The sequence below is a fragment of the Mastacembelus armatus genome, chromosome 4, assembly GCF_900324485.2.
Source record: "Mastacembelus armatus chromosome 4, fMasArm1.2, whole genome shotgun sequence".
Taxonomy (NCBI): Eukaryota; Metazoa; Chordata; class Actinopteri; order Synbranchiformes; family Mastacembelidae; genus Mastacembelus; species Mastacembelus armatus.
The window spans coordinates 2755502-2771107 of record NC_046636.1 but is presented as its reverse complement, the minus strand read 5'-3'; the positions used below and the strand labels follow the sequence as shown (position 1 = coordinate 2771107).

Sequence of the window (15606 nt, the reverse complement as noted above, 5' to 3'; positions counted from 1 at the left end):
GTCCTGCATGTTAGCAGTTTAGTTTGTGATGAGTCTATAGAATGAGCTTGTCACCACTTCCTGTGCTCTGTCCTTAACAAACCTGTACGCATTTAATTATCATCCTCTATTTTTTGAATTCAGGGAACTCACTAATGCCATTGTTCATGTTTGTGTCATTGAGAGAACATTTCAGCAGGTACAAGGATAGTGTGGCTGCTCTTTTAGAGTTTGTGAAGAATAACATCATAATTGAATTTCTTTTTTTTTTTATATATAAACACAGGGAGGGAAGCTGGGTCTCTAATGGGGTTGCAAGGTCATGGCGAGAGTAAAGGTGAATTGCTTTTAAAGTGGCAGGAAAATAGTTCACATTCAATCATAACACTCGGCAGAAATGTTGAACTTCTGAAGGAGGCAGTGGAAATTTTGAGTGGACTGGCTGAAATCCAGCTTAATCTGAGTTTTTTTTTTTTTTTTTTTTTAACAGTTTCTGGAGCTTCAAAGAACAGTATCACACATATACTGCCACTGATTAACAGTTTGTGGTGCTAATGTGCCAAGAAAGGAGGCGGTGTGCCAAGACGAGCAGTGAAAAGGAAGCTTTGTAAGTTTTATTCTAACGAAGTCAGCTTTGAAGCTGTTTTATTAGGAAGAAAAGTGCATTCATCAAATTAATTAGGCCTCTAGGATACACACTGTGCAAACACTGAACAGTTTGTTTACTAAAAAACCCACAGCGTACCTTTAATACCAATATCAAGCCTGTTACTTAATGCTTTCAATGCCAAAGCTGTGTGCTCATCATGACTTGTCACTCAGCGTAATGTTTTGGTAATAAGTTCATGGCAGTTCCTCTGTGGGCACAGTGTGAATTTCCATAGAGCACAAATAGCAGCCTGTACAGGAGAAGACTGGTCCTCCCAGTCACCGTGCTCTGTACTGATACTGCACAAATGGATGTTATTTCTCCTAGACTGCAGTTAGCACCAAATATTCGACAGAAACAGATCTGTCTGTCTGAGGCTGAGACTGAGCTGCTGCAGTTATTGCTCTATTGAACAGTCAGGGCAGGTCTGCTCACCTCATCTTGAGTTTCCACCCTGTTCACAAAAGCGTAATCAGTATTGGATTCAGTGGAGATTATTTGGGTTTATTCATTGCATGCTCTAAATTCTGGAGCAGAGCTTCATTAGTATTAGCTGTGGTTGAGAATTTTAGCTTTGCAAAGTCAGAAGCTCAAGTTTTATTAGTATTCGTTTCACTTGGTAGCTCTGGTGCCTAAATGCATTTCCTGAAAATAAAATAATCCCAAAAGGAAAAAAGAGAGACACTGTGTGAAGAGGTTACCTGAGGTAGAGGAGGGAAAAGGAGAAGAGGAGCAGGAGGGGGCTGGTTTGGTTGATGTGGCCTCTGTTGTCCTGTGAGGCTGAAGGGTTCAGACTGTCGCTAGAAGGTAAATACTGACTGATGTTTTTGGGAATAGAAGTTTGTTGCCCAGATCTCTTTGCAGTTAGGAAGGTCCTGGTTAAAGAGAGGAGGGCAGGCCAGCTCTGACAGGTCGGCCTCAGCTGTGTGAGTCTTCAGTTTGCTGCTGATGCATAGCTGAGAGCGGGAGAAACAGCTAATTACATTAGATAAAACGGAAATTGGGCTGGAGGCTTGTAGCTAAGATGTAGACAGAGAATATCATTAAATATTAAAGAACTGCCCAGTAACAATCAGAATGAATATAAATATATAAGAATGTGACAACTTTATTTCAGGCTTTATCAGATAAGACTGTGGGTTATTATCTTTTTAATAACTCTTTTATTGATTTTTACTTTTTCTACCAGACATGCAGTTGGGAAAAACACACACTAAGTTACATTTTCCTTTTATTCCTTTTAACGGTTTGGTTACAAAATGCAGCCTGTCTCCTTCTTTAGTTTCTTCTCAGCATGACCAGGATCTGCCCCCACACTTTTCTTTAGCTGCCTAAACTTATCTACATGAAACCCTTAAAAGTAAAGCAGAGATAATGTAAAAGGAAACATTTCAGTCAGAGTCAGACAGAAATTTTCTCCATTAGTCCTGTCCGACCCACAGTCCCTCATCAGCCTGAGACAGAGCCCACACACTTTAATCATTCATGGTATAATGAACCCGGGTAAAAAATTGATGAGGACCTTTACCTTGTGTGTGTGTGTGTGTGTGTGTGTGTGTGTGTGTGTGTGTGTGTGTGTGTGTGTGTGTGCGAGGGTGTGTGTGTGTGTGCGAGGGTGTGTGTGTGTGTGTGTGTGTGTGTGTGTGTTAGACAGCAGGGGGAGTATTTTTCTAAGCGAGGTGCTCCAATTCGATACACCAGTGATAATGACCCTGTCTGGCCTGAGGATTAGTGTGTTTCAGGTCACACGTCTCCTCGATGCTTCGCTCGACTCTCACAGCAGCTCGCACTGGAGCAGCTCTTCACCTGAGCTGCATCATCACACTGGTTTTCAGGAGAGAAACAGATGAAACGTTAAGAATAAAAAAGTAAAATTGCCAAATGAAATTATTATTATTATGATAGTTACATTAAATTTAAACTCCACTGCTCCTCCTTCATTACTTTGGCCAAACAGCGGCAGAAACTGAATCTTTTGTAAACAGATTCGGTTTCTGCTGTGTGAACATCTCTCTTGAGACTAAGCTTCACACAGGCACATGTGAATAGATGTCATTTGTAATGCAGGAATACAATTTCTATCATCTTTACATCTTTTCTTCTCCGTAAGTTAAAGTTTGCAGAGACGTTTATCTGCCTTCCCACAGGAACGATGCAGCCTGTTAAAAAGACCTAAAAACCTATTTGTTAGAAAACAGTGGAGCTATTGGTTTGAAGATTTTCTAAAAATAAATGTTAGTGTCAGAGGATAAGACAGAGCAAACAGATTTACGCACTGACATCTAAAAAATGGTGTTTCCTGTTGTCAGCAGTTTGACAGTCCTGTGTAAGAAGAGTTGACTCTGGAGGTTTTATGGCTGTAATCATCAGTAGAGTCGTTTGTCAAACTGCAATTGAACTGTTCGTGTCTCAACTATCCATTATTGTGATTTTTCAGCCATCTGGACCTAAATGTGGAGCTTGACGGTTCATTTTGACGAAACAATATCAACTCAGCATCCATTTCTTTCTCTCTAAAGCTTCAGTGCAGGCGTCCTTGTCATCATGAGGCTCATGTTTGATGGTTGGTGAGGATGTGGACATGGTGTTTTATGGGCCAAAGCTGCAGATTCTTGGAAATTGTATTTGGAAATTGGTGAAATGAATCCACTCCATCACTTCTTCTTAATTAATTTCTGCAATCAAAAGTCAAATACTTGGAAAACTTTTTTTTTAAGTAAGTGTGAAAATTGTTCAAATAAAAAAATTATCTTCTCTACACACTAGAAGTCAGTGAAGGGAGGGATCCGTGTGTGTGTGTGTGTGTGTGTGTGTGTGTGTACAGGGCTGGTTGTGTGTGCTCACTCTCAGTGACAGAAATGGGTTATCCTCAGTTAAGTGTGTGGCACTTTGATCGGTGATGCCAAAACTGAGCCGAGCTAATTACAAGCTCACGCTGGCTGCCTGGCAGAGTCGGGCTGGAGTCACAGAGCGCTCGCTGAGAGGGCGGTGGGCGCTGATTTCACCAATTACCAGTTCCACATGATGAAAACTATAATCATAATTACTCCATGATTCATCATTATTCCTTATTAAGATGGAGGATACGCCTGAAAAACAACCGTGTAGTGAAAGACAAAAATGTGGAGCAAAACGCTGTTATCAGAGTGGGAGGCACTGAAGTGTAGATGTTCAGCATTTCATTAAAACTCCACATGGGATGATTAACTATAGTGCAGTAGATACAGAATGTGTAAGGGACATTAAAGTTGTTTATAGTGGAAGGAGCTGTGCAGAGTGTCCAGTCAGCAGCACTTCCATACGCTATAGAGACGTGTCTGCACTGTTCCTGAAACACGATGCTGCAAATCTCTGCTGTTAAACTGCAACATAACATGAGTGAAATGAGTTTGCCGATAATCAGTCCAAACAGAGAAATAGTAATAAAAGTGAATGTTACTGTTATTGTTGTTTCATATAATAACAACATATTCAGTTCCTGATGTGCCAGTGACACACCTGCCTGGAGACTTTAGCTCCTAATATCCAATAGTCATTTGGGCTTAAACCGAAATATAGTCTCACTGAAATCTGTCTTACAAATTTATTTATTCATTTATTTTGTTTCTTCATGTTTGAGCCGACAGAAGCTCAGCTCAGTCAGAGTTTGTCAGAGTTTCTCTGGACTTCACTTGTTCAAACCCTCCGTACAAACACAAATTATACCACAGGCTGATTTTGGATATATTCTCCAATATTGTTAGTGTTGCAGAAGATTGTGTTGTGATGTTCTCAGTGGGTCAGCATGGCTGCCAGCTGCTTGTATGTGAGTGGGAGTGAGACCTCTTGGGTTTAGTGTCCAGTAAATGTCTCTTTTTACACGTCTCTTTCCGATCCTGCTACGGTTCTTCCTAATTCTACGGGGTTTGGAAGTGACTGAGGGCGAATGTAAGAGGGTGTGTGGGATTACATGTGGAATTACACACTGGAAACAACCTTCAAAGGTCTGCTCTCATAACAGCATGAATGTTGTGTGTCTGTTTCTGATCCTGCTTTTGTTTGAGTGATGCTGCTCGTCCACAGCAGCTCCTGAAGAAATGCTAACAAAGGATAATTATTACAGATGAAATCCTTCAGGGAGGGTTTGTGGTTAAAAGACGGTGTAACACAGTAATTTGCCTGTGCTTCACAATCCTCCTGAGCTAAACAAACAGGAGCTCTCAGGAGTTTTTGTTCACTCTGATTACAGGTTGTTTATTTTGTTCAGAAAAAGATTCCCACCGCAGCTAAATCTTAACCTCTGTCTCGAGCACACAGGTTTTCAGACTGTCGGGGTGCAGAGTTTAAATGGCGGGTGGGGAGCGGAAGAGGGCACATGAGGTGATGGGACAGGTACATGCTGGTCCTGAAAACAACAGGAAGATAGTTATTGTTGTTTAAGCCGCTCACAGCTCAGGCTGACTGTGACGCTCAGCTCAACGAATCAATGAATGTGTTTTAGAGCTATTGTCTGAGCCATGACTCCTCCAACTCTGAACACACAGGCTTTATACACACATGGTCAGATTCAGTGTGACTCACATGTTTAGGTGATATCATTATCTCTTTGGTCCATTGTGAATAGGGGTCTGTAAACCTTTGAAAGATGGTCCCTCTAAGTCCAGAACTTGCCTGAAAATGTTCACATTTTTTACTTTTCTTCAGTATCAGTAATACTGTAATACTAGTAGTGTGTACACCTTATGGGTACACAGTAACAGGACCTGCTAATAGCTAATTTGGCCATACTTGTAATGTTAGTATTTTGTGAGGAATACAGTAAATATAAAAAAACTTAAACTGACAGACATTATTTTTATGTTGTCTACAGAACAGCTCGAGCTTGACCAGTGTCAGACTATGGCCCCTGATAGCACCACCATTCAGAACCTCATATTTTATTGTGTGTACTGGAAATTATACGAATGATTTTATGACTATTTGTTTTCTGAGCTGCCTTTGGGGCTGTTGCTGTTTGGTTTTTACTTATTATCAGTGTGTCAGTTCTATTGACACCATCCTTCAGCATCCAGGTTTGGTTTTTGTTTGCATGTTGGCTTTTTTGACTTTGCCTCAGTGTATCATTTCCTCGCCTTAATGCATACTCAGAGATAGATTTAGTGTGTGGTATGAATCTGGGACAGTGCTCTTTTAGTAATGTTCAAATGTCATTCACATTGATTGCTTAGCTCGAGGGTGAATACATGACAGCTGACCTGACAGAGAAACACCAGTTTAGTGAAGTTGCAGCACAGGGGGTGGTTTAAGGATTTTCTGGTTCTTAGTGCTTCAGTAGGCGAGAAGCGTTTCAGCAGCCTAAGTCACAGTGGGACTGCAGCGCACAGACTGTCCCGTCTCCGTCAGCTGGGAGGACACAGATGAACTGTTTGCCCAAATGAAATTCTCTGCTGGGATGTACAGACACCAGAGGCAAATCTCAGCACTGGATGTGACGAATTGAATGAAGCGTCTCTTGAACAGCTCTGAATGAGCATGTTGTCAGGAAGAAACAGGGCTCACTAATGTTTGTGGATATTGAAATAACATTATTGTTAAGAGAGAAGCACTGATAAACTGAAAAGCTGCAGTTTTACATGGTGCCTCAGGGCTGCACACTGGGCACTCTTAAAACCACAGAGGAAGAGGAGCAGTAAATGAATTTTACAGATCAGGTCATTTATATTTCATTTTTCCAGTCAGAGCCATAATAATCTGTTTATAATATAACCTGTTAATCAGTCTATAGATATTTACAGTCGTGTAACAGTCACTCTCATTATGGAAAATGCCCACGTTAAAAATAATTAGCTGTGACTTCAGCACTGTTTGCTTTGCCTTTTGTTTTTTCTTTCACTAAATGTTTGTCATCTCTTTCACTGCAGTTCAGTTCAGCCAGGACAAACTGACCTCGAGTCACAGTGGGTGTACCAGCGTCTCCACACAGCACTTTAATCAACAGCCTTTCAGAAACAGCCAATTTGCATTTGCTCAGAATATATAGAAGCCCTAAGAGCAAGGAGTTTTAGAGCTGGCTCAGAGACGGTCCAGCTCAGAGATGGTCATAAATAGTGCTAATAAATCCCACCTGTGTGTAAATGAGCCAGACTGAGGTACCTGGGCTCATGTCCAAACAGCAGGTTTCACCTTCGCAGCAGCTTCGCTTTCTAGAAAACATGTTGAGAGAAAACCTGTGAACCATTTACTGTTTAGAATTACACTTGCGTTTTCCAGAGCACATTGTGCTGCCCTTCACAAAGCCTTCCAAGGGGCTTACCGAATTACAAAGCCTATCCATTACCTGTCCATTAGGAGTTAAAGCAGGAAGGATATGTGGCCTTATTTCCTGGTGGGATCAATAAGGATGTTTCATTGGCCGTGCAATGTGACACTATCGATCCTGAGATCACGCCATGACCTTGGCGTACAGACAGTACACGCGAGGCCAACGGGCTCGACATTGACCAGAGACTAAAAACATGTAAATGAAGTGTCTTTTTTAATCACACTAATGAACGGGGCAGTGGTGTGTTGTCCTCACACTGACTTCTTCCTTATCAGAGCCTCGCCGTCAGCTGGCACACTCCTCCAGTGTCACCACTGTAAAGCACACATGGGAATCAAACCACACACGTTACATTACGAGGTTTGACTGAGCGATCTCACATTTTAGTGTTTATATCTGATTCGTTTCTGTCAACTTCTCGACTAATCCCTCAGATCGTTCTAGTAGAAACACAGAAGCAATGCTGCCTGTTCTTTAAATTATTTGCCTTCCTGCTTACATCTTCCAAAGAAATCCATAAATGCACACACACTTTCATTCTAAAATTACATCCATTTCAGGTTCCTGATTTGTGATGTGATGCCCTGAATGAAAAGTAAATGTATGTGTGTTTGTCTCTCTGTTCCTCTCTCTCTGCCTCCTCAGAGCTACTCCTTTGTATCACACCGATTCATAATATTGGATCACCTTTCCTTCGGCCTCTGGCTAATGTGTTTTTGTAGATCTTATGATTGGAACAGTAGGTGAAACACTTGTGTGCAAAGTGAAGTCAAGGTTACCCATTCCACCCAATTCAGATGCTCTGTCTGATTCCAAATGGTGATATTTCCACTTTGTTTATCTGGCCAAGAGACTGTATATTTCAGGTGTGTGTAGTTTAAGCCGTTACCTCCCATGACTTCTCCTCACAGAGCTCATGATACAGCAGTATTGTGACTAAGCAGCTCAGTAATTTGCATGTAAAGAGGTAAAATGATCTGAAATCTTGTATTTCCATGTTTCATTAAATGCCTTCCGAGAAACGTTTCTCTCCAAGAGGTAAGAGCTTGTGTCTCACACGGACTGATGACCACCTTTTCTTCTTTTGTCGTGCTGTTTGTGGTCCTGCATTTTACTTCTTTCTGCTTCATTTTATTCGTGTTATTGCTGTTTATGTGCATGTGTCATTGCAGTGACTGTGAGTTTTGTTTTATATATTATTCTGTGAATATTACGTAGAGTCTTACTGCACAGCTTTATCGTCTGGCCCCCATACTGTGTGTTTTAGGCATTCTCATGAAATCCATTTCAATCTTGCTGTCCTGGTTTGTTTTGTGTAAAACTGAGTGACCCAAGGGGAATATGAAATGGGCTCTTAAAGGAATACGCCACCAAAAATCTAACTTCTGAGTGTCAAATACTCTAATAATCTCCTTTTATGCTTGAAAGGTGACTTGTATAGTGGTGGACAGCAGCTGCAGTCAGCCTCAGTTCACAGCATGTATTTATATGTTTTGTTTTTTACTTTGAATTTTACATTTAAATTTAAAAGCAAAGCGAGGACAGAAAAATCTTTCAGTATAATCCACTTGTTCCATATGTTCAGTATGATACAAATAATTTTATTTTGCCCAAAAATCCTAAATCCACTGCTTCCAGCAGGGTGGAGGAAGTAAGAAGTCGATTTAACAATGTTGCAGAGAAACAGTGGATCATTCCTTTGTTTTCCCATCAAGAAATCAGTTTGTGCATCTGATCATTTGTGTTGTCTAATGCTGGAGCCTCTGCAGCTTTGCAACATCTGCTCTTAAAAGCCCAGATGTTCATATCTTCTGTTAAATCTTTATTTATTGATCTGTCTCTTCATGCTGCCTTATCTGTTTTTTCCAGTTGATCAGAGTATGTTTGAGAACTCCATTGCGCAGCAGCAGAGTCCACAGACCTCCAGGTCAGTCCACCCCTCATCTCGACGCTCCCCAGCATCAGCTAACCCAAACCTGGGGTCCAGCGGCGTTGACTCGCCCTCCTCCGGAGGCCAACAGAGGCTGAAAAATGCCATTAACCTGGGCAAGGCAGTGGGGGCGAAGGTGAGTACAGTAAAAAACAGAAATGGAACAGGAAGTCCAACTTTACATCCTTCACTCCTTTCACCTTTGATATGATGTTTTATTAGCATGACTTATTATAAACAGTCTAGTCAATTAACATCTGACTATAAAATAAAGTGTTTCTGTCTATTTCTCCTTCCCTTCATTCTTCCTGCCTTTCAGGTCAATGACTTGTTAAGACGAAAGGAGCCCAGCCACCTCGGGGACATTGGGGTCACTGAGGTCAACAAAAGCGTTGGTGCCGTGTGGAGCTGCATGGATCAGCTCGACCAGGCGGCTGCCAACAGGTGCACACACGTGTTTCCTTTGTTGTTTCACAGCGTTTGGTTTACACGTGTCCATTTTTAGGATGATTATGTAAAAATCACAAAACTTTCTAAGGTCACAAATTCAATTTAATGATAAAACTAAGGGAAGACATTTTATTTTAGGCAGAAAATATTAAATGAAGTGCACTGAAAGAAAGTGTGTGTCACTGTAATGTGGGCACTCGGTCTGAAAAGGTGAATAATTTAAGATTTTTTCTGTGAAATGTGGTTTTAAATGAATAATGACACAAAGGCATCAAAGACACCAGTGACACATCTTTTAAGCTTCTTATTCAATCACAATGGAAATGCTTTTTAATTTTGTATTTACTACATACACACAGCCAACACCGCAGTTCTCCGTGTCTGTATGTGGTGATTTGTTTCAGAAGCATTGATCTGTTGTCTCCTACTGAAGATCAGTCAAGCAAAAGTCATTTTCCTGCAGCTCTGCTCCCATTTGTCTCCATTTGCTGGACTGTGAATAGATTTAGTTTCGTTCACCGATGATGATTCTGCAGGGCCACCAGCTGGTCTGAGCTGGTGGAGCTCAGCCACACACTGACTCCCTGTTGATGAAACCTGGATGCATGAGTCGGGATGTACAGCGGTCTCACACCCAGATCATTCAAGTGCACTAGCTGATTAATTATTTATCTTCTTCGGGTTTTTTAGATGGTTAATGTCATTCACTGTGGATACACCAGCCTGCTGTACATTCAGGTGAAGCTAGAAAGGTTCACTCGCTCTGGTTCTAGTTTGCCTTCCTTTGATAACAGGACTGTGTCTTTTAATTTCTCAGGCAAGCAGAGCAGTGTTCATTGGACTCAGCTGTCTACATTGTGAGCTAAACTGGAGCTTCAATCTAATATTGAGCATAAAGTGGAAGTGGTCAGTGGTGGATGCAGCATCTACTTTACTTTTTAATTTCCCTGTGAGCAAGTTGCTGTAGTTACTACATTGTGCCTGCCTGTCTGAAGAGTCTGTGGTCTGCAGGACTCAGAAATGGGACTCTGTTTGCTGTTATCCCCCCTGGCACCAACACCCTCGATTGTGGGACTCTTAATGTTTGAAGGTTTGGAACTACACTTCACATACTGCTTTGAGGGATGTAACAGAGAGTGGAGCGGTGGAGTCTGATAGCTCCAGGCTACAACAACCTGTTTTTTCTGCCTGTTTTTACATTTTTGGTGAATTGTTTAGCTCAGCTTTTCTGACTTCCTGCTGCAGTGTCTACAGGAACAGACCACTATGACTGGATTACTGTGATACTGAGGGAAACCTACAAGCCTGCTGATGGTCAGGCAAGTGGTGGAGTTATAGGGAGCATCTTAGTGGAGTTATGGTTTCACTGAATCTGAACTTGTGAACGTTTCTGTTCCTATGTGTTTCATATGTTTATGACACAAAAACAACAGGAAACAGGCCCCTGAGGTTTAAGGCCCAGTACCTTAGCTGCCTCTGTGGTGCAGCTGCTGCTCCAGCTGTTGACAGTGCTGATAATTAGGCCACACACATGTTTTCAGGATGTGCACCTCGCCCTTTGTACTTACGCAGCATCTGTGTTTCTCCCCTTTTTCAGTCACATCTCCTCCTTCGACTCCTTCCCTCGGCTGGACCCGCCACCCCCGTCGGGAAAGAAGCGCCTCCCTCGAGCACTGAAGACCACCCAGGACATGATGATCTCCTCTGACCCTGTGGTCTCCTCTCCAGATGCTGCAGACACTTCCTCCTTCCTCCCTTCCCCTGAAAAGACGCCCCTCATAGCAAAGGAGGAGCAGAGGAATACTGAGGAGCAGTATGAGAAGGAGGATGAGAAGGAGGGGGAGGAGTCAACAGATTCCAGATCACCTCCAGGTGACGCAAAGAAGAAAACTGCTGCTGACATGAAGACGACAGAGAGCAGCAGCTTGGTGGATGGAGTGAAAGATGGAGAAGATGATACGGAGGACAAGAGCACTGAAGGAGGAGTGGAGGAACATCAGTCCCAGCTCCAGCTCTCTGTACCAGACCTCATCAACAAAGACCCTCCTCTGCTGGAGTCCAGACCCAAGAGCTATGACATCTGGCAGAAGGCTGCAGGGCCGGACTCCCGGCTGGCCTCCACTCCCTGCTCAGGAAAAACTCCCTGTCGCATTAGCCTGGGAGAGGAGGTCCTGCTGGGCAACGGCCCCCCCTGCAGTAAAAGCGCTGGAGTGAGTGCGGAAGATGCAGAGCCGCACCCAGACCTCCTGTCGTTTGAGTAACGAGCGGAGCCGGATCACATACCAGTTCAGAATGACTCCCAAAGTTTGTAAGATTTTCAGTTCATTTCTAGTCAAGAGGCTGAAGAAGTAAATCAAACAGACTGCGGATCCAAGATTCACTGCCACTTTCTAAATATAGAACTTGGCCTGCTCCAGGCTTCACTTCAGGAAAAGGGAACAGAACCAAGGGCACAGGCCACGTGTGTTTCTTATTAACATTTTAGCTGAAGTGTGGATGAGTTTAAGGATTGTGATGATAAAATGTGGCTGCTCTGGGGTCAGTGCATAAACGAAAATGGGTGAAAGGTACATTACGGTGCAGTGCATGTTCAGATTTTAATAACATAACTGTAAGACATTATATTGTTATTAGAGTCTATTTTGTGTTTTAGCTCTTTAGCTCTTAGCTTTAGCTCTTACAGCAGAAACTACCAGATGATGTAATAATGAAAATTCCCTGAAACTATAAAATCCTCTTCATGAATCAGTGGTGAGCACGAGACAACATCGTACTGAAGGTATTTTCCTGACAGTTTAAAATATTAGGACATTAACTGCTAAACCATGATCTTTTTTACTCCACTGAAACAGACATTTCATAGATTCATATTCTACAGACGCTGCTGCGGTGAAACCAGTGAAAAGTGCAACTAATATGACAACCAGTTACTGTAGATGGCTCAGTGATTTACAGTCTGTGCGATCAGAGGACACAAAGGAAACGAAGGAGAAGCTGAACGAACGTGGATGTTAGAGATGTTTGATTAGACTTCATCTGCAGATCAGGCAGCACAAAATATGAAGCAGCAGCATGTGATGTGGTTTGAGCAGGACTGGAACCTTTTGACCCCCCCAGAACCTGTCCCCTCCTGCACTGGACCTTTGCAAAGACTGTGACCCTAAAACTGACCTTAAAGCTGGAGTCCAGAGGAAATAAGAATATTGACCAGCTGCCCAAGTGCAAGATTTGTTTCTTCTGGTGTAGGTTCTAAAAAATAAGAAATCAGGGAGACCGGTCAAGTGGGGCTGTGGTTCAGCACTGTCACCTCACAGGAGGATGGTTCTGGGTTCGGCTGCTGATAAAATATGGTCTTTCTGAGCTAACAAAACTGAGACTGAATTATAGCCCAGAACCTGACGGAGTGGAGGCAGCGGGCAGATGGATGGATGGGTGGATGGGCTGGTGAAAAGTTATTATTGAGCACAAGAGAGGATATAATGAGCTGTCAACAGAAAGAGATGAAAGAGGTGCATTTTATTCAGGTTGATGTGACAGACCAAAGACAGAAATTAGTGGCTCAGACAGGTTTTTAGAGAGTTGTCTGAGTGAAAAGAGAAGCAATAATTCATACAGAAGAGACTCCTTTTATTTTCACTTCATCTACTAATGAAAACATGAAAAACCAAAGTCAACACATTTACAACATTTTAATAGCAATTCACATCTTTTTAAAATTCTGGCTTTCCTGAGTGAACAGAGACAGACTGAGTTAAAGGTGAAGGGAGAACTCAGTGGTTGTTTTAGCACATCAATGCATAAAAGATCCCAAACCTTAAAACTGAAGGTGACCAGTGGCCTCCTTAAGTGCCCAGTGTCCTCGCAGGGATTTCCTGACCCCAGAGAACAGAAGTCCAGCAGACAGAGCCGGACACAGAGCCAGCTGTAGTTGCGGTCGGGTTGTGGCCGACAGAATGAGAGGAATGTGGAGCCGTCACACAAAGAAAGCTTTGTCTCTCTGTCTGTTTCCTGTCTCGCAAACTACAAGTGTCCTGAAAAATCCCCTTTTATTTTAAAGCTGCAACAAAACAGTTCATGTCCATGATCAGCCAAACTATTACACAGTCAGTTCATGCAAATAACAAGACAAGTGTCTTTTTCCCACTTACTGTTGTGTAACAAGCCACAGAGGTTTCTTTCAGCATGGTCTTTATCTTCCGCTCCAAAAACACTTTTGCATCCGGACGTTATGGAACCACATGGTCAGATATTCATGTCAGATTTTAGGCACTTTGTGTTGGACTGAAACATTTTGTAAAATGAACTGACCCTTTAACCGCTTACTATTTCTGTTAATGACATGTTTTCCATTATCACCTGAGGCAGCATATAAACATTAGTCATTTCCTTTTATCAAAATGCAGCAGTCTGAACTTGTGATCATGTTATTTTATATGTGGGCCAGTTAACACGTCAGAGCGTGGACCCGTTGTGTTCTCTGGCTACAGTCGTCTGTCTAGCCCCATGAAAAGCCCTTCTACTTTAGTGCGTTCACGCTTCTATTACAAGATGACTAAACTTTTTAGTGTTTCAGTCTGTTGCCCTGGATCTGTGTTTTTAGTCTTTTAGTTTCTAAATGATGAGGGTTAAGTTTAAGGCGCAGTAGTGTGAAAAATATTGTTTAAATCTAAAGTGCTGAATCAACTAAGAGCAGTGATGTGGACTTAAATGAAATCACAGAATGCAGCATTGATATAAAACCAAAACTTTTAACTATCAGACAGTAAAACATGACTTTTTTTAGTTTTGATGCTTCTGTAACCAGTTAAATGTCAATATGATAAAATCCCAGAAAACCCAGTTTCTCTTTGTGTTTCTCTGTAACATTAAATATTTAGGAGTAAATGTGCAGGAACCAGACTTTAGCTGTTTCTTTAGACAAAGCAGGACTGTGTGGGTGAGGTTTAATAACATTCAGACACATTTGACTGACAGATCTGGCAACGTAAGCAAAGAGAAAATGAATCTGCCATCACGCCCTGACTGGTGCCAGAAATGAGGGACGCACCCACAGTGTCATGTCAGATCACCACTTTATATTTTGGAGACCCTGAGTTTGTTTTCAGGACTCAGGTGTGAAGCCAGTCAGAGATAACTGCTACACACACCCGGATGAAGCAGGAGTCAGAGAAGCACAAAACCAAACACACACATGATCAGACTGACAACAACAGTAAAAGCAATAAGGCGTCGGCAGCTCAGAGGGCGTCAGGCTGTCTGGAGAAAGCCTTATTTCTATTCTTCACTCACTTCACTCTTCACAAACTCTGCATCGAAAAAGAAGCTGAAGGCATTTTCAGACATTCAGAGAAACGTTGGTTTCTTTAGTGTTTTCTGATGAAGAAACGGTGGTGTATAGTTTATGGAAATATTCTGTCCCTTTTTACAATATTTGTGAATATGCAAATTGCTTTTTATACTAACAAATGAAGGAAAAGATTTATTTTGATACTCAGCTGTAGAATCGGATATTTAGCTGTCTCTGAGTTTGGGTTTCCATCTTTTGTCTTGTTTTTATCTTTGTAAAGCCGGACGACATCATCTCCACCGCTCTGATCAATGAAGGAAGCTAAACGCTGCACATGAACCACTAAAACAAATTGGGACTTTTTATTGATTGTATCTTTAAACTTTTGCAGATTTAATGATTTCTCAGTTTTATATGTGATGAAAATTTGCTTTAAAATCAAAATGAATCATTGATTTCACCTTTTATTTTCCTACTGTATGTTTTTTTTTTTTAAGAGAAAATGTAATAACTCCTGTAATCTTTGAAAAAATCTGAAAATAGATATAATCCTGACCTTGTCATTTTGTCTCGTGTCTTTTTAAAGATTAATGTGAATTTTTCCTCTGTAGAAAAAGCCTTTCTTTATTTCTTGTCATTTATGTCTTTCCATCGCCTCATTCCTGCGACAACGTGCCTCCTACTCGGTCCTGAGTTTATGTCCTTGTCAGTTTTTTCATAGTTTTTTTTTTTTTTACTCTTCAGCATAGACGACTCCTGTGTGTCCTCCCCGTGTTTGATCGAACCTTTTTTTTTTTTTTTTTACAGAAACAAAGAGGAACTCAGGAGCTGAAGCTGCTCTGATGTTTAATTCATCTGCTCTCGTCCTGATTCACAGGGATCCTGGTCGCCCTCCGCGTGTCGCTGGTCTGTTGTTTGCTGCTGCGTCACGATGAGTTTGAACCCACCAGGACTACGAGAGGAACAGTCCGAGAATAGAGACGACTGAGCCGTGCTGGTTTGTTTACCAA

General features: G+C 41.9%; 1 protein-coding gene across 1 annotated transcript in view; it reads left to right on the top strand.

The window, feature by feature from the left end:
• Nucleotides 1-15157, top strand: part of LOC113139965 (carboxyl-terminal PDZ ligand of neuronal nitric oxide synthase protein-like) — a 132128-nt gene extending 116971 nt beyond the window's left edge. Inside the window, exons 11-13 of the mRNA XM_026323622.2 lie at nucleotides 8799-8995; nucleotides 9179-9303; nucleotides 10907-15157. Of these exons, the coding sequence (XP_026179407.1) occupies nucleotides 8799-8995; nucleotides 9179-9303; nucleotides 10907-11570 (986 nt within the window). The 3' untranslated portion in view covers nucleotides 11571-15157. The remainder of the gene's footprint in view (nucleotides 1-8798; nucleotides 8996-9178; nucleotides 9304-10906) is intronic.
• The last annotated feature ends 449 nt before the right edge of the window (nucleotides 15158-15606 follow it).